Genomic DNA, 26,898 nt, shown 5'->3' with positions numbered 1-26,898 from the left:
TTCAGAAAGTAAAGGAATATCCAGGAGATGTTAAGTAAATATGTATCCTTTCTTTTTTATTTTGGAATGTACTTCATGTTGTTTCATGAGATGGCTAAAATTCCCCTCTGTGTTATGACTGTGGAAGTGGATCAGTGATTTGTGACAAGAATTCGGTCTTAAAAATCTCAGAGACCACTTGACACAAGTGACACAGTCTTGCCTGGAGTGACAACAGTGTGTGAGCACTTTCTTCACATCTTAGTGGAATGTTGAATGCCAGATTATTTTTACTCAAAAAAAAAAACTCTGAACCATACCAACTGCTGTACAGATTTACTGAACCTCAACGAAATATAAAAGACTATTGTTTTTGAGACGCCTGTCAGAGTGAAAAAGCATATTGAGACTGGATTTTTGTTCAGTTAATGCACTTTTATGAAAAAGCCATATGTAAAATATTGTATTTAAATTCAATCATATTCAGGCCAGAAAGTTAAACACACTTCAGAAATGATATTTCTCATGATGTGTGGTTCCTCTGTGGGACTAATATAACTAACTGATGAACTGCGATAACAGCAGGAACAAAATGCCCAATTTTAAAAAATAGCTCCTAACCATACATTACAATTCACAAGGAAGCTGGGAGAGGGAGGAGGACAGTGATAATGATTTGGAGAAGCATATCAACCCCGACCCAGGTGGGAGAAATGCAGCTGGCCAAGATTAAGATAGGGGGAAAAGGCCTCTCTGTTCTGGTATTCCTTCAGCCATTACACAAATTTATGATGTGTCCAGGCTACATTGTGGCTCCCTCAGGCACCTCTCATTATCAGCTGCAAGGGATCATGGGATGCCGGCTGCTGTCTGCCCAGTGCCATAACAGACAGTAATTGTTGCCACTGCTGGTCTCAGAAAGCTCAGAGACATGTTTGTGGATTGCCTGAATTTTATTAAAACACTAATTCTGCTTGTATCTCACATGAACACATACACAATTCTTAAGGGCTGAATTGTTATTCAGAATCTGTCTGTTATAAAGAATCTGTGCTGTGGCTGGGTGTAAATGTGCCTAGATCAATGATGGCATGGCTTCGCCTTTATCTTACTTCTGACAGCTACAGCCAGTGCATGTCTGTCTGCTTTCATCTCACCGCATTTGGGCCCGTGTGGACAGAAAAAGGAAGAGCTAGAATGAGGGAGAGAAGAAGGGGACTGAGGCAGAGAGACTGGAGAGAGGAGGCAGGATAAGACCATAAAACCAATTAAAACGAGAAAGGTAACTTTTTTAGCATTTAAAAACACTTTCCTGTGACATGGACCTACAACATTTGTCAGGTGCTTAAGTCTAAAATGGAATATGCAATAGGGAATTGACTGTATATTGTGGGACCGAAATGATGTGCTTGGCTAGGCTAGGTATATATTGTGTGGTAAAGACGACCAAGGTTATATCAGGTTATTAGCGTATTAGTAGTCTCATGTTACATAACTAATTAGCTGGTTAAGGTGTTGTATAATAGCACATATTTGCACAGATGACTTTCTGAAATATTTGAAAGAATGTCACTTTCAAAATTGCTTCACATATTTATTGTAATTGGCTTCCATTTTGAGATATTTTAACACTGCCTTAGAGAGTGAATAACAGAATACATTTTTAAAAGATACAAATACTTGTTAGTATCCCTCACCAATCAGACTGTAAAGGTGATCATAGTTTATAATGCTATGTTAAAATATTAAAAAAATAAAAGCTGCATGAGTAGTTTACTTTTTCCTCAAGGAAATTCAATAAAAATACTCCAATGAACAAATATCACTTTCAAGCTTTTTAAATGCAAACAAAGAAAAAATAAACCAAAGTAAGTTTTTCTGTTGCAGATGTATAGAGGCCTGTTGCTATTCCACATGATCTTTCAGTTCTGGTATGTATGTGGCTAGTATTTCCCCTTACTTGTGAAATTTTGGGCCTGCGACATAATCAAATAAGAAGAGGAGACTGAAAGGGATCATTGATGTCACAATCATTCACATGCTACAACTCCATCACACTGAAATGAAAATTGATTTAGTGATTTGTTTCAGCAACTGTACATGTGCATGTGTGCAAAACCTTCACAATGAACTGCACTTTTTTCGGGGGAGGCGCAGTGCAGAGAGTACTTGGAAAGTGTTGCTGTGAATAAGAAAATCAGAATACAAGTGAAACCTTATTGAATGGAAGAAAAATTATATTTGTAAGTGATGTCAAACATCAGTGGATCTCAGCCAAAAAGGTACGTGGTAGGCCTATCAAAAAAGAAGTAACCGCACAGATGTTAACTCATCCTTCATTACTGCCTTTCCTGTTAATGCTACAGGGCCACACCCTGCTCCCCTTGTCATGGCTATATGATGCATACAATTATTGCATTATGCTAATAGAATCCCTTCTGGGAGGGGGAGGCAGGGCAGTCCGTAGCGCTGCAGGGTTTGAATCCGGCCCTGTGTGTTTGGAGTCTTCATGTTCCCCCTGTGTCGATGAGGGCTGCCTCCAGGCAATGCAGTTTCCTCCCAACAGTCAAAACACAAGCTGTCAAGGTTAATTGGTGTCTCTAAATTTCCCCCTTGTGTGTGTGCGCCTGAAAGGGACTGGTGTTCCAGCCAGGTAGTATTCCCAGTTGCTGGATTTTGTCACTGTTATTTGAACAATTGTGGGGATTCTTTCCATCCATCGTAAATAGAGTGAATAGTAAATAGTAAAGTAAAGTAAGTAAATAGTCTCCTTCACTATAACTTATTCAAATTTTGTTTTAAGCAACTAAAATTGGCTTCATTATCATTCTGTACACAGAAGAACATGCATAGTCCTCCACTCTCATGAATAGGACTGTACTGCCTTAAGCACCTGGACAGCTCCAATCAAGCCTTTTAACTCCAGAGTGGGTCTTATATATTGTACAAAGCAGTACTGTGTAGTGTTTTATATATTCCTGTATCAGTATTACCAAGCTGGTTGTAAATCATTTCAGCGCATGACCAAAAGGTACACCAGGATCTCAAATAAACCATTTCATAGCCAGTGTGCTGATGAAAGTGATGATATTCTGTTTGATGTAGTCAGGACCTGCTGAGGAATATTGAGATGACCTGAGACTTGAGATAGTGCTTTCCCACTGACTGACAGAACAAACACAGATGACTGTGCTTTCAGATTAACACTCACTTGACTGCTCCCATTAGGTGTGCAGGCAAGGTCTTACCGAACGAGATTATCTTTTTGATTACAAGTTTGATTGGGGTGGGGGGGGGTGGGGGTTGGATTGGCGTTTGAGAGGGGATTACTGTGACTGAAGTGACTGTCCATCAAACAAATTCAAGATCCCTTCTCCGTCCTCTCCCAGAAAACCAATTAATGCCTAACGAGGGTGTGCCTACATGCACTGGACACTGACTGAATACAGGGTACCTACAGCATAAACACTCTTATGTGAGATAACTTGTAAAACCACATAGTAGTACCACAGTACTTCAAACTGAATGATAGTTCAACCACAGATACAATGTATTTGATATATCAAAGGATTCTGTAAATGGAAATTGATTTACATGATTATTTTAAATACAATATAAATTTGCAATGGCTGAGAGCAGCACTTTCATCTAGCCCATTCACAATGGCAAATGAGCTTTCACAAGTACAGCACAAGCTACATACCCTGTCAAAAATATGGCAAAGAAATTTGTTTTAATATTTCAAACGTTTGACAGAAAAAAAAAACTGAAAGATGGTTTGGCTACTCCATCCTCCATTTTAAACTGACATTTTAAGAATTTCAAGTGGAATTTCCCAAATAGTGGCCATTCATTGTGCTGCTCATGTCCCAGCAAATGAAGCTTTGGGTAAACACACTGACGAGCCATCTCTGGCTTTTGTTGCTAAGGAACAATTATGCGAGTCAATTCAATATAATTTCATTATGCTCCCAGTGGAAAATACCACCCAGTTCCGCATTACTATTCCACTCCACAAGGTGTAAAACAACACCGCAAACTCAATTAACCTTTATAGGACAGTCTACAATCAGACCCGCGACATGCTTTGTCGTTAGACTCGAGCGCCGATTTCAGGAAAGCATTTGTTTTCAATATCCTTTCATGTTTTGTTCATTCGGGTTTGAAGAATTGTTCATCCACTTCATCGAACTTGGATGTTGGGTATCGCATGCCAATGTGTGATGTGACACAAGGCAGTAGTTGGCTGCACTGATTCAAGTCCAGCCAGGCTCCCAGTCACCTCCACAACCATGTGTTCACGCTCAGCTAAGGTCCCCTCACACATACTTGCAGGATTTATCAAGTGTTTGCGCTTGCCAACAGGGCATCTGGAATGCTCTAGATGCCATCGTGGATAACAACTACAGTATTCAGGCCCCGACAACAAGAGTTATGGCCTTTAAATCTTTCAAGTAGTGATCACATTGTACACATGGGACAGAAATGCCAGATCGGAGCCCGGCACTGCAGTTTCCTACGGTCGTAACATTTTACCATTCACGTGACTGACTCATATTTGCTTTGTTTTTGTCTTTGACAAGCTATGCACTACTTATCAAGTAATTCTATAAATGTTGACTGGATTCAGACTTTAACCAGGTAACTAACCCAAATGGCAGACAAGACTGTAACTGAATGAGAAATATAAGTTCATTCCAGAAATGTGTGTTTGGGTCTAAAAATAAACATTTCTCAATTATTTGGAAACTAAATTAAATCTTTTTTTCTATATGAAAAACTGAACATTAAGTGAGATTTCCATATGCTATTCTGAGCTTCTTATACCACGGAAAGATATCATAGACAGGGTATCAGTTGAGAGAGGGGGTCTCCGAATCCGACAGCATGGTATAAGTGTTTCATGGAGCTATACTGGGATCAGACTTTTGGAATGAGGGGAGCAGTCCTCTCCACACTACAGCTATAGAGAGCCAGTTTTCTACAGTACTATCAAATCCAACTGATTACAGATCAGCCAATATAGAATGATTGTTGTAATAAATGAGACAGCATTGGCAAGAGTGGGTGAGAGTTTTAGTTCCTGTTTGATAATGCATTTCAGACATGTGGTAACCATGGGTCATTAGTGTAAATAATTGGTTTAAAAACATCAACAGGTTTAGCTAATGGATCTTATGCAGTGGTTCAGAGTACTAATAAATATCATTAACATCACATACCGTAAGACTTTGCTTGAATTTAGAGATAAAATAAATCTATCAACAAAATGATATCACTAACACAGTAACGGAAATAACAGTATTTGTTAAATACTCTCCAAGCTCTTCTTTCAAGCAACACGTTTCTAACATTAATAAGTTCGTAAATGACAACAATATTTTCTCTTTCAAAATAACAAAAAGAATCTTCTCATAGAATATCATACACAGTACAGAACCTATATTTGGAATATAGGGTTTGTGTGTATATTTATGCAATACAAACTTAAACCTTAACACATCTTGGACAGTATGGTTCATCTGATACTCTGTTTTGATGCAATCATTAATGAATAGAGAGGGATTTGCTTTATCCACATCTACACTACATCCTTCGTCCTATCCCTCACAGCATAATACACTTTCTAAACAAACTATACACAAACTATACAAATTTGTGCATCATGGCCAACAAAACCCACAGCTTCACATGCACAGGACCTTAGCTGCACCTGGATGAAAAATGCATAATGAACAAAAATCAAATAATTCAATCATTAAATCCCTCAGATTCTAGGTCACAACCTGCAAGCTACTGTTAAAGCATACAATTACGAGTGTTCCTGTATTACTTAAACTTGTATTTTACAAAAGCCTACTTAGTATCAGGTGAACAATGACAAAAACAGGTTAAGGCAAAAACAAGGAAGTGGGGTTGGGTGGGTAGTTACTGATAACAGAATAAGTTCTTGACTTTAAATCAATGTGAAATGAACTACATTTCAATCAAAATTCATCACACATTTTTAGAAACAAAATTACATTACACATAAATACAACCAAAGGAATTATTTGTAGTGATAATGTTTTCCAATAAATTAGACAAAGACTCAAAGACTTGTTTGGCAAACCCTTTTTCATGAGACAAATATATCATATATCATATCATATATACCCTGCAGTACCATTCAAGTAGCATATACTTGATCCAACACAGTGGATGTCATACAGTACCGCTCAAGCAGCACATATTCAATCCCAACACAGGACATGCCCTACAGTACTGTTCAAGCAGCGGCTGGCGTGGGAAAGTCCAGTTCTGGACCACTCATAGTGTGCCTGCTGCTTCTCCTTTTCAAATCGACACACAATGTTTTGTCGAATAAAGGGAGCAAGTGTTTGGATTATTTGTTAGCGTCATTGTGTGCGAACTGGAAGGAGAGAGCTCGCGTTAAGTGGCGGAGCTTTTCAGGCTTGCCCTCGGCGAGCTCTAGAGCTTGGAGGAGAAGGGCAGGCCGTCGTACATGTCGGCCTTGAGCCGGAGCCACTCGGCCAGCCTCTGCATGCTGCTCTTCTCCTGCAACAGCACGCCGGCCGCCTTCTTCAGCTTGTCCTCGTTCCTCTCCAGGTAGCGCATCCCCTCCGTCTGCAGCAGGTTGAGCTTCTCCCTGCGGCTCTCGTCCAGCGGGATGTCCTCGTTCATGTAGGGGTTGAAGCGGAAGTAGGTGTCCGGGGGCAGCAGGCCGTCCAGCATTGTGTGCACCTCTGTGAGCGTGGAGACATAATATAATCACTGATCACTACAGATTATAACAGCCATGCAAGGCAGGACTCTTGTATTTCACGCCCACACAGGAAAGGCGGCATTTAGCCTCTCCGGGTGCTATGCCTTTGCGTCCATGCTGTCTCGTTTGTGAGCCTTATGTTAGCCACAGACGAGCATTGGAACCGGCAGCAGTGTGGATATCACACAGAAAAATGACCATTTGAGCTTCTTTCAGTAGTCTGAAACGCGATAATTCACGTGATGGTTCTCTGCTAGCAGACCGCAGTCTGCAATAAATCAGACCGCAGGATTAAACATCAGCACAGTCTAATCCCATGGTCACAAGTCCCACACTAAAAGCAGATGTGTTCATCTGGGTCACACTATGCGACTGCCCTTTGTGTAATGTGTTTATACTAAAGAGCATACACTTTTATCCTTGAACAGACTGACTAATGGAGTCCCGTGTGTTGTGTATTTATCCCGAGGATGTACTGTAAACAGAGAATAAGATCAGGTCAGGAAGTGCATCCTATTCAATGTTTATACTGGTAAGGAAATACTACAGGTAAAATGAAGCTTGGGTGACCCTTTGAGTGACCCTGCCATATGTTTATATCAGTCAGGATCAACCACAGATAAGAGCAGGCCTGACTCAGTATGTGCTCTTTGTGTGTTCATCTCTGTATTTATACACCATAGATAAGGGCAGGAAAGACTGATTATAACAGGTAAAAGGAACACTAACAGAGGAAGGGCCTGTTGGGCCATTTGCTTATACTGGTGAGGATGTACTGCAGGCAGAGGTTGACAGACCATGATTGACAGATGGGATGATTGACAGCTTCTTGTGTAATACACTGACGCTAGCAGGGATATAACACAGACGTGGGCAGGAATGAAGGCTAAAGGTGAGGGAGGCATGGACTGAGGAAGCGCTCCTTGTGTAACACCATTCATGCTAACAAACATGGCACGAATAAGGAGAGATCTCAGGAAGTGCCCTGCGCACGAGCGCACCCACCCTCGGTGTCGGTGGCGCTGCTGATGACGTTGCTGAGCTTGGCTTTGAGGCTGGTGTAGGTGGCGCTGTTGCCGGGGCTCTCGAAGCGGCCGGTGCCCAGGGACACCACGCACTGCAGCGGGGTGTTGGGCCACAGGCACCTGCACTCGTGGATGGCCAGCGCCGTGGGGTTGTTGATCAGCAAGCCGCCATCCTGCCAACAGAGTGGTCAAAGAACCTGAGCTTCCACCTGCACAACAGACTGTAGACAAAATAGCTGTATAATATTGTCAGAAAGTATGACGCACATTCATTAATGCCAAACCATGAGGCTTGCATCACATATAATACAGAAGTTACATCTGTGCAAAATGAACAAGGGCTTTTATAGGTTTCATTAAAGGCTAAATGTAAACAAGCTGTGGGTTTCCATGATTTAAAAAGCTGGAGAGTATGCAAAAAAAAACACCTTTTATACTGAGGAAAATCTGATTGAGTGGAGAGTTTTTTTGGTGGCTTTGATGTCTACCAATAACAAAGAGGAATCCCCTCTGCAAATTGGTAGCGTATCTTTAATTGACCGAAAGCAATAAAGACGTTGAAGAATGGGGGGGGGGGGGGGGGGGGCGTGCCTTCTGAATAGACATGAGGATGGCAGGATCAAACAGTGAGGCTTGAGTCCTCATTAAGGAGGCTACACTGGGGGGCGGGGGGCCTCTCCCCCAGTCTCGGGGTATCTGGGGACTGGGTGAAGAGACAGGCTCTCGCCGTCCAGGCCGAAATGCACAGAGGAGCCTCCAGACGCACATCCATCAAGGCAGAAGACACGTCTGTGAGCGGTGGCCTTGGCACAGGGAGGCTGCACATCTGTACATTATGCGGGAGCTGGCCTGAGAATCCCACTCACTGCCTGCAGGTAAATCCACTGCTAATGTCTGAATACTAGAGGAGGCTCTGCCCAGATAACTCATGATTGAGCCTACACTGACTTAAAAATACTTACATATACAATATCTTATATATAATAATTATATATTAGTTGAAATCCTGACAATGAAGACCGCAAAACTCTCAGCACAATAAAGAAACTGGGAATTGAATTTGTTGATGTAGAAACATTTTGCCCCATGTTAGAGTTTTGAAGAGACTCCATATTATTTGAAGAGACTCCATATTGCATGGACAATAAACACATTGAACATTACTACATGATAAATCATGAGTTATCTTCTGCCATGAGAGGGAGCCAAGTTGCTTTTTAAACTAGGACAACAGCCCTTAACAGCAGTGCATGAAAGATGTATAACCCCTCCGATAAACAGCGGCACACTGCAGAATGCAAGAACTGGGAGGTAGAAGTTACAGAACGCCGTACGAATGATTTCCGCCCACAGAACATTAGCGTAAGTGCTGAGGCAGCTCTCCATATTCAATATGTTAATATGCGTCAGAGGGGCTGCTGGCGGCAGGAGGAATGCCTCACAGAACGGAAAATAGCTGGATTTGAGCGTAATGGAGAAACCGAGAGGAGGGTGAAGTATGGCCAGCAAACAACCGCTGATGGAATCAAACAGTTCAGCAATTTCATCATTTGGCTCCTTTATTCACCCACAGCGACATCACTGCCAGCATTTAATATCAAATCATTGCCACAGTTTATGAAGATAAGGCTTTCCATGACTAATATACATCTGTTTCTACAGTATAATGGCTTCTTTCTCAAGTGTCTCACACACACACACACAGTCTTATGGCTGACAGAACTGTCTCAGGGAAGCTGTGGCCCTTGGTCCTGACTACAGCTACAGCAACAGAGAGGAAAGATGTAAACTAGAATTGCTTTTCCTGAAAATACACTGACTGAGCGTGAAGGCTGAAACGTTCTGTAGCATTTTTGAGTGATTAATTATACAGGCCTCATTTACATAACGCATTTCTACATCGGCCTACAGCTGCAGCAGACGAACGCTGTCCCCCGCCCCAGGATAGGGAGGCACACTGCGATCGGCTGGCAGGCTTCAGAAGCTGATTGATGCCGTCTGCCAGGACAGCTCCAGCTTTGGCATCTCGCCGTTTGGTCATTTGGGGGGATCTCTCATTTTCGCTTTTGATGGCCACGCTTGGACGGCGGCCACCTTTTCATGCACGGATTACAAGCAGGGGCATATTTGGACTTGGGTTTTAATTCGAAACAATGGGCTACTTTGGGAAAACTGTGAGAGCGAGTGAGGCCCCCGAAATACCCCGACCCAAGCTGTCCGTCAAACTCTCAGCATGACGCATGTCAAAGGTTACTTCCTCTCTCTAGGATCCAGAGCTGAAATCCCTCCCCTCACTTAAATGCATACGCTCTATTGTATTGACAAGACTCTGAGGTTAAAATGTCCTCACAAAGTCTCAGGTCACATTACGGCTTCACTGTGGTCCCTCTTGCTGGGAATTATGCTAAATTAAACAAACTACCCAGAGAGAGAAAGCATCCGGAACTGCAGTTATAATAGTTGTTTCTCATCACGCTATGACAATACCTGCAATTACACTGTCTTGAGGGAAAGGCAAACAAAAAATAATGTCTTTTCTTTGCCAGGTTTGTTAATTCTTTCAGACTGGCGTTTAACACCTTCAGGCTTCCAGTGCTAGTTCACAGATTAACCTTTACGATCGTCCTACACTGTGACTAATCCCAGCCTTTTGCCTTGTTAATTATGCCACACACTGTGCTTAGGGGCTGTGATTAAGAGGCCAGACCAGAGCAATTAAAAAAAAAAAATCTAAATAAGTGGTGCCTGGCCTGAGTACTTTAGGTAGTGAGAAAATCTCAGTGATGCCTAAAGGACTACAGTACAGGGCTCCACACACCTTCCTCGTGAAGTGTCAGCTTTAAAGGAATGAGAGATAACTTAGGTGCACATACATTGATGAGGGCACACTGGCCCAATAAGCTGAAGCTCCACCCTCCACCTAAAACCCGCCCTCCTGCCCCCGGTGCAACGGACAGAGCCCCCTTTCAGAGCCCAGCGAGCGCTCAAGAGGAGGGGCGACAGATCGAAGCACAAAGGACAGAGGTGCTGCCCGACCGGGGCCTCTCCATCAGGACGTCTCAGGCTGCAAATCTCTCAGACCTCTTTTTAGGAGCCGCCGCTGCAATTAGTAAATCATCTCCCTGGTTGCTTCTAAACGGCTGGGACAAACAGGGACATGCTCTATCAGGGAGGCCCTGGCACCAAGACAGCAGAGGTCCTCTCAGCTGTGACTCTGACTCTCCAAAGGAGCGGAGTTTTAAGGGTTCCTCTTTATAAAGATTAATTGGGTCCGCGTTACATAAATCAGCCGGGCACCGATGCTATGCCGCACGCACAATAAATAACACATTCACCATGCCAGGGATAGGGTTTACAAGCATTCAATCTCAATTAGATAATGAGACAAGACTACAAAAAAAGATATCTTTTACTGTGCACTTAGTACTTCAGTGTGTACAAAGGGTCAAGTATATGTGGTGAATGCAGACAGAAAGTATACACGTTTTTTGGAAGGAAAATACCACTAGGGAAGCTGAATGGCCTGGCACAGCATAAAGACGCACAGTTGGAGATTTAACGCGACATCAGTTAGTTCACTTATAACAGCAAGAAAGGAAATTCACAGACAAAGGACAGCACCAAGAATAAAACAAACAGAAGCAATTCAATAACTGAAGCATCCCTTCTTCAGAAACTGCATTAATATTGCCCACTATTGTGGGCCTGTAGCCTTTTGCCACAGTCTACATAACTGTCTTAAAAAAGATGGGTGGAGTCAAAGGTTTCTTTTTCGCTTTATGCAATTACGCTGACTGGTTCCCCCTTGCCGACCTCTGACCCTGAGGTCGGAGGGGCTTAATGAGGTGCAAGTTGTCATCTCAGACTGTGAATAGAGGGGGAAATGTGCTACTCTCACAGACCCCATCTGTGTGAGAGAAAGTGCTAACGCTGGCCTCGGGCAATGACAGCGTCTGCAGCTTCCCCCTTTCCAGTAGGCTGAATTTCCCACCTTGTAGTAACTGAAGCATTCACTTCTACAGCATGAGACCTTCTCCCACCTGCCTAGTGAAAAATGACGGTGCTTTTATATGTGTGTTACACAAATTAGACAATATAAAGGTTCATTACTTCTTTTGTTGTTGCTGAAGGCTTTGATTTCATTGAGACCAAAAAACAACGCGGAACTACTTAACAGTGCTGACCTACACTGCCAGTCAATTATTGATTTTGTAAATATCACATTATACCAGGAGTTTCAAAACACTATAAATGGATTTAGGCCCATTAACAATGCATTTATGTACCAAAGAATGTGCTTTTTTATGAATGTGAATCATGGAATAGCAGATGTAGTTTTAAATAGGGCATGATTAGGAGTGTTTATTGAGAAAATCTCATCTGATCCCATACCAGCGCCGTGAGGGAGCTCTTCCCTGGTGTGCTCCGTCAGTGTATTTGACGGCCAGGTCTAATCCCTTCAGTAGTGTGCCAGCACAATCGAAGGGGGAGCCAGGGGGGCGGGCGAGCGGGACTCAAATCCCTAAATCCGGCCTAGCGAAGGTGCCACTCCCGACGGGATTAACGCGAGGACAGCTGGCCAAAAGCGACCTGGAAACGCCGTCTCGGGCGCTCTCTGGAGGGCGGAGCGGCGGCGACGGGCATGTGCCCCTGAGTGACGAAGGTGCGCACTGCACCTGGCGAATCTGCGCCAGGACCAGGAGTGGAGAGACCTCTGCTGTCAAGAGGGTTCAAAGCCAAACCGCTGCATTTGCATTTTAATCATCTCCCTTCTTCCAAACACAAGGACATTACTGTATCTCAAAAAAAAAACCTCACATTAAAAGATAGACAGCACTATTGACTATTCATAAGGTGTGATAAGTCGCCTTGAAGTCTTACAAAATCCCACTGGGTCCACTTTCACCTAAGAAGTAAATGAGTTTGTGTTGACAGAGGGCACGTTAAGACGTGAACTCTGGGAATCTGTGGAGCACAGAGGCAATAAGTTTCTTAAAAAGAAGCTTAACCTGATTTAACGGTAAGCTAGTGGGTGAGGTGAATAAACAAGGTTTCCCCAATTAAGATAAACTTAAATCTCATTATAAGAAAGAACCTGAACCTGGGGTGTGTGGTTTCCTTGCTCTGAGAGGTGCAGGCTGTCGTCCTTGATTGCAGATCAGTAGCACTCTGCTCTGTGTTAATGTTTATGTCCTTGGTAGTTTGTGAAAGCCACAATCTGCTATCGATACACGGTCAATATTTGGTCAGCAGAACTAATGAAGGCATGAGAGCACAGGACAGGTTCACACTGTGACTGCGGTCTGGGAGATATTTCTGTCAGACTGCGCTCTACTGAAAGAACAGCACAGTTTTTACTCTGTTCACTTTGACAGCGGTAGTTATTGGCTTCTTTACTCACTGGCCAAAACACCACATTTGACTTCAAAATAATCTAAATCAGCACAGTTTTTCAACCTTCAAAAAGTCTGGGGCGACAGCCAGCTTCACTGTGAATAGAAGGGGAGGACAATTCGACACTTTTTAACCCGCCCCAGTGCGACGGACTTCCGTCAGCATGTGACAGAGGGCCAAAGTTCCCCCTCTGATTTGAGTGTAAATGATAATTAATCATTAGGTTGTGTGTGGCGGGGCGATGTGTCCCCGCTCCGATGCACAGCTCCCAGCTTTTCTCACAGCGGTGCCGTGTTACTGTGCTCCAGTTTGCTGTGGTCATGCTGTGACCTGACAGCTCTTTCGCGGGTGCGGGAGGCGGGCACGGACAGGCCCTGATTCTTCGCTACCGCCACGGCAGGTTCCATAGCAACCATTGTGTAACTGCCGTTCTGAATGCTCGCTAGGCGTTCGTCATCGAATCCCGGATTTCTGAGCCAATTACGCGAGAGATGACAACTGTGCAAAAAGGAGTAGCCCTTTTTTATACTGACGCACCTGCCACACTGACAAGAGGAGCCTGGACTGTGTGGAAATTTCAGATGAAGGTGGAGAAGTGTTTCATATCTGCCACTGTCATACGACAGCCAGTCCTAACAGGGGTGCATGAAATACCCTTTGCACTCGAATACAGCAATGCATTTTTGCACAGAACAACTACAGTGGTTTCGAACCTCATCATGTCCAATACAAGAGGTAAAGTCAGTCAAAACTACTCTTCAAAACTCCCCATGCAAACTAATAATTTAAACAACAAGCCAAATAATAACGCTGCCACATTTAAATACATTTAGGTGTTTGAAGGGCTTGCCACAGCGTGTTTTACTTGTGTGTCTCATGTTTTATTCACACGCCGCCACGAACTGATGTGCTGATTTTCTGACTGCTAATCTAACGTCGCAAATCCTACTGAGGTAGACTTGGCCAGACGCTATTAAACACCAGGATAGTCTTGATGTGATTAAAGACTGCACCCGTCACTCAGCGTAGCATCAGTCTGTGCCCTCCTTTCCATCTCCTGTCCCTTACTCAGAGAAGCATAAATATTTACACACAGATAACGGGACTGGGGACTTCTGAGGCGACAGGGACTGAGTTTTAAAGCAACACCTGACACCGGAATTCTCAGGTTAACTGTAATACAGGATTACTGAGGACCCATTACTCTGTGATGTAAAAGGAAGTCTGCTCCAGTGTAAAAGGCCTGATTTTTAAGAAGAGCTTTTTACAGATCAGAATTTACTAATGGATGAAGCTGACATAATTCAGAAGCCTCCCAAGTTCTCCTGGGAGATGGACAAACTTTAAGATTTGGGGTTTCCCTTGAATATTGGAATATAAATTTACTTAAAATATTCTGATGAGCTGTAGGATAGATATAGAGTAGCTATACAACAACATACATGGTGGTGAAAGCCACGCATTTCATAAATGTAAGGATTTATATGGCTTATAAAGGAAGAGAAGTGAATTCCTGTGCTATTCAAAAAACAGCAATTCACCCATAAAGAGACACATTAAAGAAGACTGCATAAATGCTGACTATTTCCAGGAGCATTTTGAACAGGGAAAATTGAAGCCCATTCTCATGCACTATATTAAGCTCGAACAGCACGCAGCTAAGAGCACCTGTTCACACATTTATAGCTACAGGGCTAGAGCTGGCTGATACAGCACTTTCTATATAAACTGAGGCCATTGATTAAAGACTTGACCCTTACGAGTTCATGTATTATTATTTCTTGCACTTTTTACACAATGGTCACCATTGAGGCATGTTGGACGTAAACTCAGCCCTCAGTGGGTGTTGGTGGGAAAGGGCGAGACGAGACTCTCTGCTGAGCAAACTTCTGCGTCATGGACACAATGTCGGGGAGGCCGGTTACAATACCGGCGCCTTTTTTTTTTTTTTTTTTTTTTTAGAAAATATCCAAAGGAGCACTTCAGAGTGTAAAAATAACTCGAGGAGGAGCCTCCAGGTTTCGTTTTAAATAGAGGCCTTCGCAGGCTTTCGGGACACGAGTGGCCCGGGAACAAAGCGTTCTGTTGAGAGCGGAGTAGCTGAAACGCGATGAATCGGGAGCTTGGTGCCATTTGACATGCCAGTGTGAACAGACTGAATGTGGGGAGAACTCAGCCCTGGCAGCACACACACACACGAGTGGGAGGAAACAAAGGCAGTGTCCAGGAATTGTGGGTAAAAAAAAAAAATGGTGCAGAAGCAGGTCTGTGTTCTTCGGTCTCTACTGTACGCAACTGACCGGAACAGAGGATAGAAGCTTCCAGGCGGTTTCCCTAACAACAGGGAGCGGAAGAACTCATGTGTTGCATCTCACGGCCCTGCCACTCAAACGCTGCCAGGGCGATCTCGAGAGAGACTGGGGGGAATAAAAGGCAAACAATACAGACCCACAGTCCGGGAATGAAATTATAAAACCAGTTCTGAATTAACAAAGGTCACATCTCTCAGGGCTGGGCAAGCGTGCATAGTTTCTGAATTTACAGCTGAAAATGTCAGTTATGACAATGAAACATGGCCTTAACATTGTTTAATTCATTATAAGATATGCCTGTGTACTTCACAGTATGTAAGAGATTTACATTAATCACAAAAAATTAACAATCACTGAAGTAACCTAGTGCAATCAACTGTTTCCAATCACATTACCACTGTCATTTACTTGAAATATACCCTCTGTATAACAAGTCATACTCTGAGTTATCCAGACAGAAACACTGGAAGTGCTTTATTTATTAAAATACACAGCTGGAAGCCCTTTTCATTAGTTATGAGCCATAAAAGGATATCCTTCTGTCACTCAATTTTAACAATATTGAATAGGTAAACAAACAGATTTACCCCCCAAGGATTCGTAAAAATGTTTAACTACCCCAAGTGCCCCATTTTACAGCTAGTGGGATGCTGTTGTTCTGACAATCCAGGTAGATAATCAGTTCCTCGCTCAATCGCAAATTTAACGAGTCTGAGACTTCAATCGGACGTGGGCGGATAGGAGAAGGCGGTGTCTGGCTAATGTATGTGTCTGTCGGAAAGGTGGATCTCAGACAGGCAGACAGGGGAGAATTCCCTGCGCTGCGGGATTTCATCAGCGATTCTCTTTCATTCGGGCGTCTGCGCCTGCCCTCAGCCTGAGAACGGCATGCGCTTTGATTAAGATGCCATCGCATCCGGAGCACAGGATCTGAACGGCCTGCGCCGGGTGGAAACTCGGGAGAGCAACTTCTCCTTATCTTTTCGCCATAGCGGAAACTGTGACACCTATATGGAACAAGTCTCTACCCAGATGGCAAGAAAAAGAGACACAATCCCAGCAGAAGCAGCAGCAGCACCATGACCATTCTGAGACTTTCAACTCATGTCAGTTTAGCTGCCCGGCCTTGACGAGCGCTTCCAGGAAATGAGCAGAGGAAAGTGCAGTATTGATCTGTAAAAAGCCTGCAGGTAAGTGGTGGCGTATTGTGCTGCTGGTTAATTCAAGCCTCTCTGAGCGGATTTAGTCAAGTGTTTCTCAGTCTGAGGGGCCCCATCAGTAAGCTTCCAGTCAATGCCCTCTCTCTGGGAATACCAAACGCAAGGACACTGGGCTCCGCTGCACCACAACAGAGTCTACACTTCTGCACATCACCAAAAATGCTCAAGTGAATCAGACACAAATGCCAAAACTCAGAGTGCAATGAACTACAGATACTACAAACTGTATAAAACTCTCATTACATAATGTTTGAAAGCAATGGTCCACTGCATTGCTAAAAGATCTATGGTAAGACGAACTTACGTATTTCCCGCTTAGAAACACTTAATGAATTAAACACTCAGTTTAAACACACTCAGGATAATAGATTGCAATCTACACAGTCTGCATTAGCTGCAAAGTGCTAGCTGCACACACAGCAACTGGCCAGGACTGAAGAGGAAAACAGGCACTTAACCACACAAGAAAGCCGGCAGTCACTGTGGAGACGACCCGTCTGGGATCCAGGAATATTAAACTGGATACGTTAGCGGAAACATTGATCAGGTCTGTTAAGAGGCCCTGTCACTTAAAAACCTCCCCATCTGCGCACTCTACCATATGCAGGCTTAACCCACCACAGCCCGCATCTGTGGCTCCCCAGCAACATAAGTGGGCCGGCTGTACCTGGTGCAGGTCGTTCCCCAGCACAAACTCCTGGAAGTAGCCCGGAGCAGCCGAGGAGGCTCGGATGGCCTGCCACAGCTTGTGCTGACAGCCTCCCAGGTAGTGGGACCGGACCCCCGGTGGCAGGTTGTAGTTCCTGAAAACATAGGCCTTCAGTGGCGTCCCTCTGTTCACTATAGTGCTTACTGCTGCCACCTTGTGGAGGAAAAGAATTGAAATGAACATTTACATTCTAACACGAGGTGTAGAGAAGTGAACAAAATCCACCTGGTTATTTACTGCAATTGATAAAAATAATGAAATATATATTTCAGTAACACACCCACCTGCAAATGTAATGATCATACACTCTGAAAAACAGTGAAATTATGCCAGCATGCATATATAACAAAGGCAGCACTGGCGATTCTGGAGATTTTCACTGCCTTGCTATTGTATAAAGCACAGCTCTGCCACAGAACCTTTTTCAGAAACTTCTCACAGCCAAATTCTCTCTCAGAATAAAAAACAATGTCATTTATGCTTATGTAAAAATATATGACCTAGAATGACAAAAATGACCTATTGTATAAACACTAAGGTTATTATCATGCATCACAGACTGTCTTCTGTTCCAGTGTTCAAGTTCTACAACACCAGACCTGCATTATTGTCGGTTTAGCTCACAGAATGTTCGGTGCCATTTCACTGATTCAGTGGAGTGGATCGCAGGCTTGTCGTCAGTAATCAGAGGTAATGGAGTATACGCGTCTCTATGAGTGGAAACACCTCTGGTGTGGAAGATCAGTCTGGAGTGGGTGTATTTTAAAGACAGCAAACAGCTGCGCCTCTGCAATACTTCCAACTCACTTTTTTATCAAATTTTCCAGGTCACACCTGCACAAAGTCATGCCATGTTAACATCTTACCTTTGGGCATTTGGGGTTTCTGGAAGTTTCGATCATGACATCAGCCCCCATCCTTTCTCTGTTGCAGGAAAATGGAGACATGTTATTGCATTAGCCGATCAATATACACTGCTGTGTATGGTCTGCAGTTCTAATGCATATTTGTCTTTTAGGCATGCTTACAGCTCAACTGCTTTACCACCTATTAACACAAAAATGTAACGGATGCACCAGATGCTGTTCATATGCTACCGCACACTGATTCCATGTTTTTTGCTGACTCTTTATCCGTCAAGAGAAACCCATGTAATGGCAGGCTAGGGAAAGCTGTACTTGAGAATGGTCTCCCAGGCCTCGCTGTCGTAGAAGGCGTGGCTCCAGCCCATCTTCACCGTGCCAACGATGACATTCCGCTTGAAGACGTCGGAGCCCAGCCGCCTGTACATCTCCTCGCACTCGTTCAGAGGGATCTGGAAGACCCCCAGCATGAAGGCCAGTATAGCACCTGAGAGAGAGAGATAGAGTGCTCATGGGTACCTGCATCTGCACCACTGATTTTTACCTTCAAATAAAGAGGGCTCCCACTTCAGACAGACTTGTCTTTTCAATGATAACTTAAGGGCAGGATTTTCATGGACTATTATTATCACTGCAATATCAGTGAAATACTGTGCAATATTACCTGTGTTGAAATACTTGCACATGCTTTCCTGGATGTTACAAAGCTGCTCAAGGGCTTAACATACAAGCAATCTAGCTACAACTAGCAACTAATTTGTTAACCATATCAGCTCAATGACATTGATAGACTTGACAGCGAGAGTGATTGTGATGGATATATTTTGCTTGATAGAAAGACAGAAGAAAGAGTGAAGTGGACAGCATGATCATAAGCAGCAGTGTGTTACCATCTGCTCAAAGCATTCCACCCTCTCTGGCAAAATACATGGTCACTTCTCCATATGAAATCACAAAAAAGCAAAGAAAGAACAAAAAGGACAGACGAGCTGGTATGACTGTCACGGTTAGATTGTGCCCCACTAAAACAATCATGACATCCCTTTCTCAACTGCAGTGAACCTTACGCATTCTTTCACAACATAAAATTTTACAGTGCTCAACAGCGCCTCTGTGTGGTGGTCTGAGACATTCCCACAGCTTGAGTAGGACCCGCTGGGACTCACAGGGTCCAACCACATATGCGGTGACAGTACAAATTTAGACCACTCTGGGAGTATGAAAGTTGATAAAAAAAGATCCTAGCAGGATCAGCAGGAGCGATGACTTGTATTTCAAGATATCAATACTTTGCTGCATGGGTAGAAACAGCAAATAAACCTTTGACATTTATACTAATGGGAATCTATTGCTGCGGTTAGGAATGAGTCATTTTCAGTAAAATACTGCAGATCTAGGAGGGAGAGAAATGACATTGGATGCAGGGGGGCACAGGTCACAAGACCAGGAGCGAAATAACTCTCCCCACTGGGCTGTAATTCCCAGTCTATAAAGTGGCAGCTGTCAACACACAGAAACAGCCATTTTAGGGCCCAGCTTCTGAGGAAGTACTCAATTAATAACTGATTTTTGAAATAATAAAAAAAAAAAAAACTGAGCTTGATAAAACAGATAACTATACACTAAAACTTATGTAAAATGGCAGCACCATGCAAAAATGTAAATCAAAACCAAAAATGCCACAAAACAGTTAGAAATCAGCATTAATTCACTCAATAACACCAAAGGCTCAGTGAACCGATGGCTTTAAACAGAGGGGTATGCTGAGATGACAGAGGCCGGGTCATACTGTAACAGAAACTAGATTTAGTGTTTCTGTGTCTGTTTATCCACATAAACCAGAATGTGGAGGACCTTGTTTCTGTCAGTCACGCACACAGAAAGCAGGGCAAAGCGCCTCACCTGTACTGACACCGCAGATGTAATCGAACAGCTGGTAGATGGGCTTGCCAGTGAGGGCTTCCAGCTTGTGCAAAGCCTGGAGGGCAACCAAACCCCTGCAATCAGACACACACATGCAAGCGCACATACAAACACACACACACACACACACACACACACACACACACACACACACACACACACACACACACACAAACACAAACACAAACACAAACACAAACACAAACACACACACACACACACACACACACACACACACACACACAGATAAATAAAACAGAAATAAATAAAAAATAAAAATAAAATATCAGCACAGGATATACCAGAACACACAATGCTCTGAATACTCACTAGATTCTCCATGTGCATAGATAAAGCTTAATGCTCCTAAGCCACTTCCACTGACAGGCGGTGTTACCTGGTCCCTCCTCCGTCGATGGACAGGACCCGGATGCCCCTGCCTTTGACGGGGTCGGTGTAGCCCACCAGGGCGAGGGCCTCGCGCACAGCTGCCTGCAGGGCGAGGTCACCCGTCTGCCGGAGGCGCAGAAGGCAGGGGATCACCCTCTCCTGAGGGACACAGGTAAGGGGTCACAGCTCTGTCCTCTCTCTGTCTCACACTCACACTCACACACACTCTCAGTAAGAGATTATCACTTTTTTATGTTCTATTGTGATGGAAGTCGCTCTGGGTAAGAGCGCCTGCTAAATGCATGTAATGTAATGTAATGTATAAAAAGGAGCAACACAGCTGATAAGGACGTCACACAATGACACATAAATGACAGAGCCTCCTGCATGCACCTTGACTGCCACTCCGCTGGTCTCCGGGAACTCTAGCAGGTGGTAGCTCAAATCTTCCACTCTGTTGATGCAGATCTTCACATCCGAGGTTCTGCGCAAAGCCTGGACCAGGGCCCTGGTACGGTTGTCCACGGTCACACTTGCAATGATCTGGGATCAGCCCCCAAAGACAACATCACTGGGTTGAGCTCTCATTATCAGTCCAACCAATCCGAACTCTGACCTTGTTCTGTTATTTGTGTATGTGAGAGCTTACTGACCAAAAGTTTCTTTAATGAAAATGCATTCCTTATAAGAGTCCATGCGTTAGACATTGCTCATAGCATATCACAGAGATACATGTACAGTACAAATATGGAAGAACACAGAAACTTCAATTTGAAATACACATTACATATCAGCAATGCATCAGACCCAATGATTACAGTAAGGTTAAGGTGTTTTTTAAAATTAAATTAAACCTCAGACATGTGCCCTGTTCCCACATGAAACACATCAGTGTTTTCTTGTGGCAGGATATATCATCCTTCATGTCTAACATATGTGTACATACACATTAAAGGCTATATCTGCATGCACACCCCACAAACCCACAACACAGCACACTGCATAGCTGCCATCCTAAAGTACCATTCACAGTCACCATCATTATATATTCTGTGCAAAAATACAGCAAATAAATTCATTTAAATATGTACATGACATACATCTTAGTAAAAATCTATATATAATTTTCTCTACAGTAATTATGTGTGACAATTTTATCACTAAGACTTCATACTAATTTCTTTGTACTTGTCACGTATGAGTAAGACAAGCCCCTCTCTAACTCATACCTTCTCTCTTTGCTGTAGCCGCTGTTTAGCCTGGTCCTCGGCTGCTTTCTGTGCTTTGCTCTCAGCCACTTCTCCTGGCTTTGAAAGTGCTTCTTCAACAGCAGGTGTCTTCTCCTTTTCTGCTGCAATACTTTTGGGATCTGAGCGAAATTTGGGAACTAACGGGGTGATGTAACTGCCAACAAAAGCCTGCACGCTGGGAGAAGGGTATGAGAGGTAATGTCCTATCCTTTTCTTGGGAGATGTGGGGACAGTTGGAGCAGGGACATTCGGAGGAAGAGCATTTGGATTGGGGCTGTCTGGAATAGGACCGTCTGAAGCAGGGCCAGTCGAAGGACGGCCAGCTGAGCTGGGAGCAGGAGCTGGAGCAGACTCAGCGGACACTTTGTCTGACACAGGCATCAGAACAGGAATGTGGTCCCCTCGGCTGGGAGGTGAGCCCTCCTGCTCGGTTGTAGAGGCCTTGCTGTTGTCCTCTTTGCGTTCGACAACCTTTTCCTCAACCTTTAATGCACTCCCAAAATATGCATTTATGTGGTGGGACAGGTAATTGTAGGTTTCACCCAGACCGGTAGAGAAATAGCTGGGGTGGTAGAGCTCTGTAGGGTGCTTGGCGGCCACACTGCCAGCCTCTGGTTTGGTCGGTGGGGTCAGCTGTTTCCCACTGGCTTGGACGGCTGTCTCCGCGGGCCCCGTCCTCTCCTCCTGCTCGGGGACCGTCATGGCTGCAGGGAGGGCAGCTTCACTCCTTGGGCTCTCATGCCTGTCCTCCAGGCTTGCCTCTGACCCCCTTCCCACCGGAGCGGCGCTCGGCTTCAGGCGTGCTATCCTGGACAGGACGTCCGTGTGCTTCCCGCTAATGACTTTCGACACAGAGTCCAGAGTGGTCCTGATCCGCGACATGCGACAGCTCAGGGAGCAAGCCACCGGGGCGCTGAATTAACAGACGTGGGTGTACAGGCTACGCTTCTGCCAGACCTGGATTGCCCTGTGTAGCCATGCCTGGAGTCCACTCCTTTTTGTGCTTTGGATGTGCTTCCTCTTGAGATATCCAGGCTCCTTCTGAGGGGTGATCGGGGGGAATGGTGATAGATAGATGACTGTAGCAACTTTGGCCTTTGGTCTTGCTTAAGCCACAGATTACCTGCCCTACTCAAAGAAAAGGGATAGCTATTTAGAGCCCATACAATGGTCATTCCTTGAGTCTCATAGTCCTCAGTCTCACCATACCTGCATCGCTTCTACATACCATCTTCCATCTTAAAATGAGATCTGGGGGAAAACAACAAAATTTCCTTTTTACAACATGTCAACATGCAGTGCAACCTGATATCATGGATAATGATTTCTCAGTCTTAAACAATTCTTTTTATGATCCTGGATCAGGCGCAAATAATGTAGGTCCAATACAGCAGGCTGGCAAAAAATCAAGTCCAAACTAGGCAATCTACTCAGACTTCTGAAACAAAACATGCGCACTGTAGACATATGCAAATTCATTTAGCATTCGATTACACTGGTCTCGAATCAGCGCTTGTATTTGGGGCGGATCACTGTACACAAAACGCTGGCAGTTTCTCCTGAGCTCTACATCATTTGGATTTTTCATGGTCCCATGGATTGTGTTTACCGTATCAGTCGATGGGCAAATAACATACATCCGCTCAGAATCTAAGCCCCTAAGGATGACCAGGGTGGGAGCAAACCAAAACTTTAATCCTGAGGTCAAAGATCAAGGTGCTGATTTGGGATTTAGGTTTCTCTCCGAGTCTGAGCTGCTAGCGTTAGAATCAGCCAAATGTGTTGCGCTTGTCCTGGGATCTGACTACAAAGTTGCACAACGCAGCGGACAATCAATCGTTGACTACAGTAAAACATCCCTCGACAGGCTGATTTCATCTGCCATATAACTTTAAATAAACACTTCGGAGTTCTGCATCAATCCAGCAGGCCACAAAGCTAGCGAGCACTTGACGTCCCAAATGAAAAACTTAGCGAGGTAATCAAATGTTTGATACAACTGTGTAGAATACGAAAGACCACAGAAACGAGCTAGGTGACGGTTAGCTAGTAACTTCTACAGGCAACTAGATAACGTTAGCTAGCTAACGACCAATGTATGGCATTGCTATGCGCATGCATTTGCTTGCTAGTTTCTTTATGTAAACCTTGTCATATTTCCTTGGCAAATGTTAGCAGCCGCACCCAACTTTACATATATACCATAGAGTACACAGGTCATATACTAGGGACCTTGGTTCATCTGTTATTAACAATTGAGATGAATTTATTTTGGTTAAGCATCTAGGGTAGTTAGCTTCTCAGCAGCAAAGTTTGGATAGCCAAAGATAAAGCTAACGAGCTAGCACTAGCTAGAGTACTATTATGCGCTCACCTTCATAAATCGTAAATATCAGAGGGAAATGATATCAGATTTATCAGCGTTCGTTTCACCACATCATTTTCCATTATTGTCAGTCTGGAAAACAGGAAGCTATCCAGCCAGCTGAAACGAGAAAACACTGCACTTTAGCCGGACGGCTAACCAACAGGAGTGGAAACAGGAAGCAGGGAATAATTATTATTATTATCACGTTTCTTTATTCCGAGCTGCAATAGGCTGGCCATTTCAGCATGTGAAAAAGGGTCGTGTCTATTGGTTGAAAATGAAGGAAGGACTCTGCGGCGTTTCTAAACATGCTCGTTAATGATTAAATCAAGATCCCTGACCCGTAGGTTATTAATGCCTTGTTTTCCCCAGTGACGTTATTGATGTGGTCTGAATACATCGTTCACAGACTCAGAGAGGCATATGTTCAATCTCCACCCTCCACTCAGATATGTCTGCAGAATGTTATATGGTCTGCATTAAAGCTAGCAGCACATTGCGCCCCGGATGGAAGTAAATAAGGGTACCTATAATGTCTCAAAACGCCGTATGAAATGTACTGCAATACACTGGATGGAGAAACGGCAAACGGTGAATCTGAGTTACGTTTACTGCAAATGTATGTGTTTTGAGTGATCTCACTTAAGTTACTGAACCGTCAACACTAGATGGCAGCAGGTGCATATATATTTCGTTTAAATATGAACTCATACTCAATGTAGGTAAGAAAAAATAGTTTCTCTCTCTCTCTCTCACACACACACACACACACACACACACACACTCACACCATAAGCTAACACTGGGAAGTGCGTCCCAAAAATACCAGTTCGGGAGGAGTGTTTGTTTCCATATGAAGCTGAACAAATCGAGAAGTTCTTACCCATCATTGTGAAAAAAGCCAATAAGAATAATTGTTAATCATTTTATTTTTGAGATTATTTTGAGAGTGACTTGATCTTGGAGGAACAAGACGTGTTTGCTCCTGATAATGCCATGTGGACTGTTGTGGCGTTGTGCGCTGCAAAACGTGTACAGATAAAAGGAAACGCCGTTAAATAAGTTGCCATCAAGCCACACGCTTACGGTCATTTTGACCTTCGAAACAACTCGTCCCATTAACTAAGGCGCAGATTGTGGTTCAGCGACGTAGGCTACTATTATCTATACCCAGAACTTAAACATGTCTTATTCCAGACATGACACTTATCTCAGACATCATCAAAGCGTAGATTTTGATATCCAGCAATAGCATCAGGGGCAGATTTTTACAGAAAGAGGTTTCTCCAGACAAAAGCGATCTGCGTAGGCCGATATGGATCGTTAATTCTCAATAGCTACAAAGAAATCATCCTCTGGAGTCTAAACACATAAGGCTACTATTCACGTAGTTGTGAGAGACGAGTACCAACGCAATGAAAAGCTTCACTTCATTTTTGTAACCATGATGCTTACCATTCATCCGACGATTCTGGAAATGGGCGCCACAAGACACGTTCTTTCTTAAAAGCGAAGATAAAGACGGTGCATGACAGTAGTGACTGCTTCATGTCTTATATTGGACAATTTCGCTGTATTCTGTGTGTGTGTGTATGTTTGGGGATAGGGAGTGGGGTTAGGGGGGAGAGAGAACGTAAAGGCCATTTTTCATTTGTGAGTAGTTTGCCAGTCAGATGGAACGAGTCAATTGCATGTTTCAGCACCACGGAGAGGGCACTAGTCTTTTTCAGCCCTGGAAAAAAACTGATTTCGTGATTAAAAGCATATAACATGTCAGAGTTGATTATAATAACAACTTCCAACATACAAATTGTAACGTTTTAGCTGTATTTAATACTCTACTGTTATAGAGTTAAAGTATTCGCTGCTGTATTTATGTGTATATAAAATATTATGTAAAAATATTGTATTGCTACACTGTGAGCTAAAGGTGATAGGTCCCGGAACTGAAAGATACCACATAATTGAATAGATTCATGCCATATGCTGAATGGTGTAGCGTGTGTTATGCCTTGTGTGTTTTGTACCACTGTGCACAACACTGTGTGTGTTTTGTAGCACTGTGACATTGGTTGTTGGCCTGTCTGATTTGCATTCCTGGTATACACAGTAAAAAAGGAAATGTCAAGTGCAATCATTAGAAATATAATGGGAAAAATAAACAGTCCTTTTCCTCACGTGTCTTGGAAATGAGAATGTCAGGAGATCTTCACTGCAAAGGATGGTCCTAAAAGTTCAAATGATTATGAGGGTAAAATTTTTACAGAAAAGATATATTTTTGAAAATATATATTTTTGCATGGATACTGCAAATGCTAGACAAATCAAAGAGTTAAATTATTAAATCCTTTCCATAATTACAGTGGTAAATACCCATTGGGGCTATTTTGCCTGGAGGCAATCTAATATGATCATAAACAACACACATACTAAACACACTGAAGCCATGACAACACAAGACATGCCAGCAACAGAGACTTGCATTCCTCTCATTACATCAGCACGGAGAACAACGGAGAGATTGTTCAGGGCAGCTGTCCGATTCAACAATCCATTCTTAAAAGAAACCCACAGCAGTCTCTGATCCATGTAATATTCTTCACATAAACAGTTGTCTGTTCATGCCTCTTGTGCCAGACAATCCACTTCCTAACATGAGACATAACAGGGCTTGTTATCATCAAGATGGAATACACATC

The 26,898-nt window shown here is 43.5% G+C and overlaps 1 protein-coding gene across 2 annotated transcripts; it reads right to left on the bottom strand.

Moving 5' to 3' along the window:
• Nucleotides 1–5,895: 5,895 nt before the first annotated feature.
• On the bottom strand, nt 5,896–24,354 carry pnpla8 (patatin-like phospholipase domain containing 8). 2 transcript variants are annotated; one of them, XM_036518337.1, is made up of 10 exons: nt 24,206–24,354; nt 21,811–23,082; nt 20,975–21,124; nt 20,589–20,740; nt 20,171–20,265; nt 18,584–18,755; nt 18,272–18,329; nt 17,364–17,558; nt 7,751–7,943; nt 5,896–6,725 (listed from the first exon to the last, which is right to left on the bottom strand). In XM_036518337.1, exons 2-10 carry the CDS (start codon nt 22,711–22,713, stop codon nt 6,451–6,453), a joined length of 2,193 nt encoding a protein of 730 aa, XP_036374230.1. In that variant the 5' UTR covers nt 22,714–23,082; nt 24,206–24,354; the 3' UTR covers nt 5,896–6,450. The 2 variants fall into 2 exon arrangements, with proteins under 2 accessions (XP_036374230.1, XP_036374229.1); XM_036518336.1 differs by having other exon boundaries at nt 21,811–22,959.
• Between the last annotated feature and the right edge of the window lie 2,544 nt (nt 24,355–26,898).

Source organism: Megalops cyprinoides, chromosome 23 (assembly GCF_013368585.1).
Source record: "Megalops cyprinoides isolate fMegCyp1 chromosome 23, fMegCyp1.pri, whole genome shotgun sequence".
Lineage (NCBI taxonomy): Eukaryota > Metazoa > Chordata > Actinopteri > Elopiformes > Megalopidae > Megalops > Megalops cyprinoides.
The sequence above is the reverse complement of the archived record's forward strand: the minus strand, read 5'-3'. Positions and strand labels throughout refer to the sequence as shown.

What these genes read in the sequence shown, in the direction of transcription:
- pnpla8 (XM_036518337.1), bottom strand. Translation starts at nt 22,713, where the DNA reads ATGTCGCGGATCAGGACCACTCTGGACTCTGTGTCGAAAGTCATTAGC. An exon ending in ATCGACGGAGGAGGGACCAG is followed by an intron (nt 20,266 to 20,588) that starts GTAACACCGCCT and finishes GTCTGATTGCAG; the next exon opens with GGGTTTGGTTGCCCTCCAGG. An exon ending in CAGCGCCACCGACACCGAGG is followed by an intron (nt 6,726 to 7,750) that starts GTGGGTGCGCTC and finishes CCACGCTCACAG; the next exon opens with AGGTGCACACAATGCTGGAC.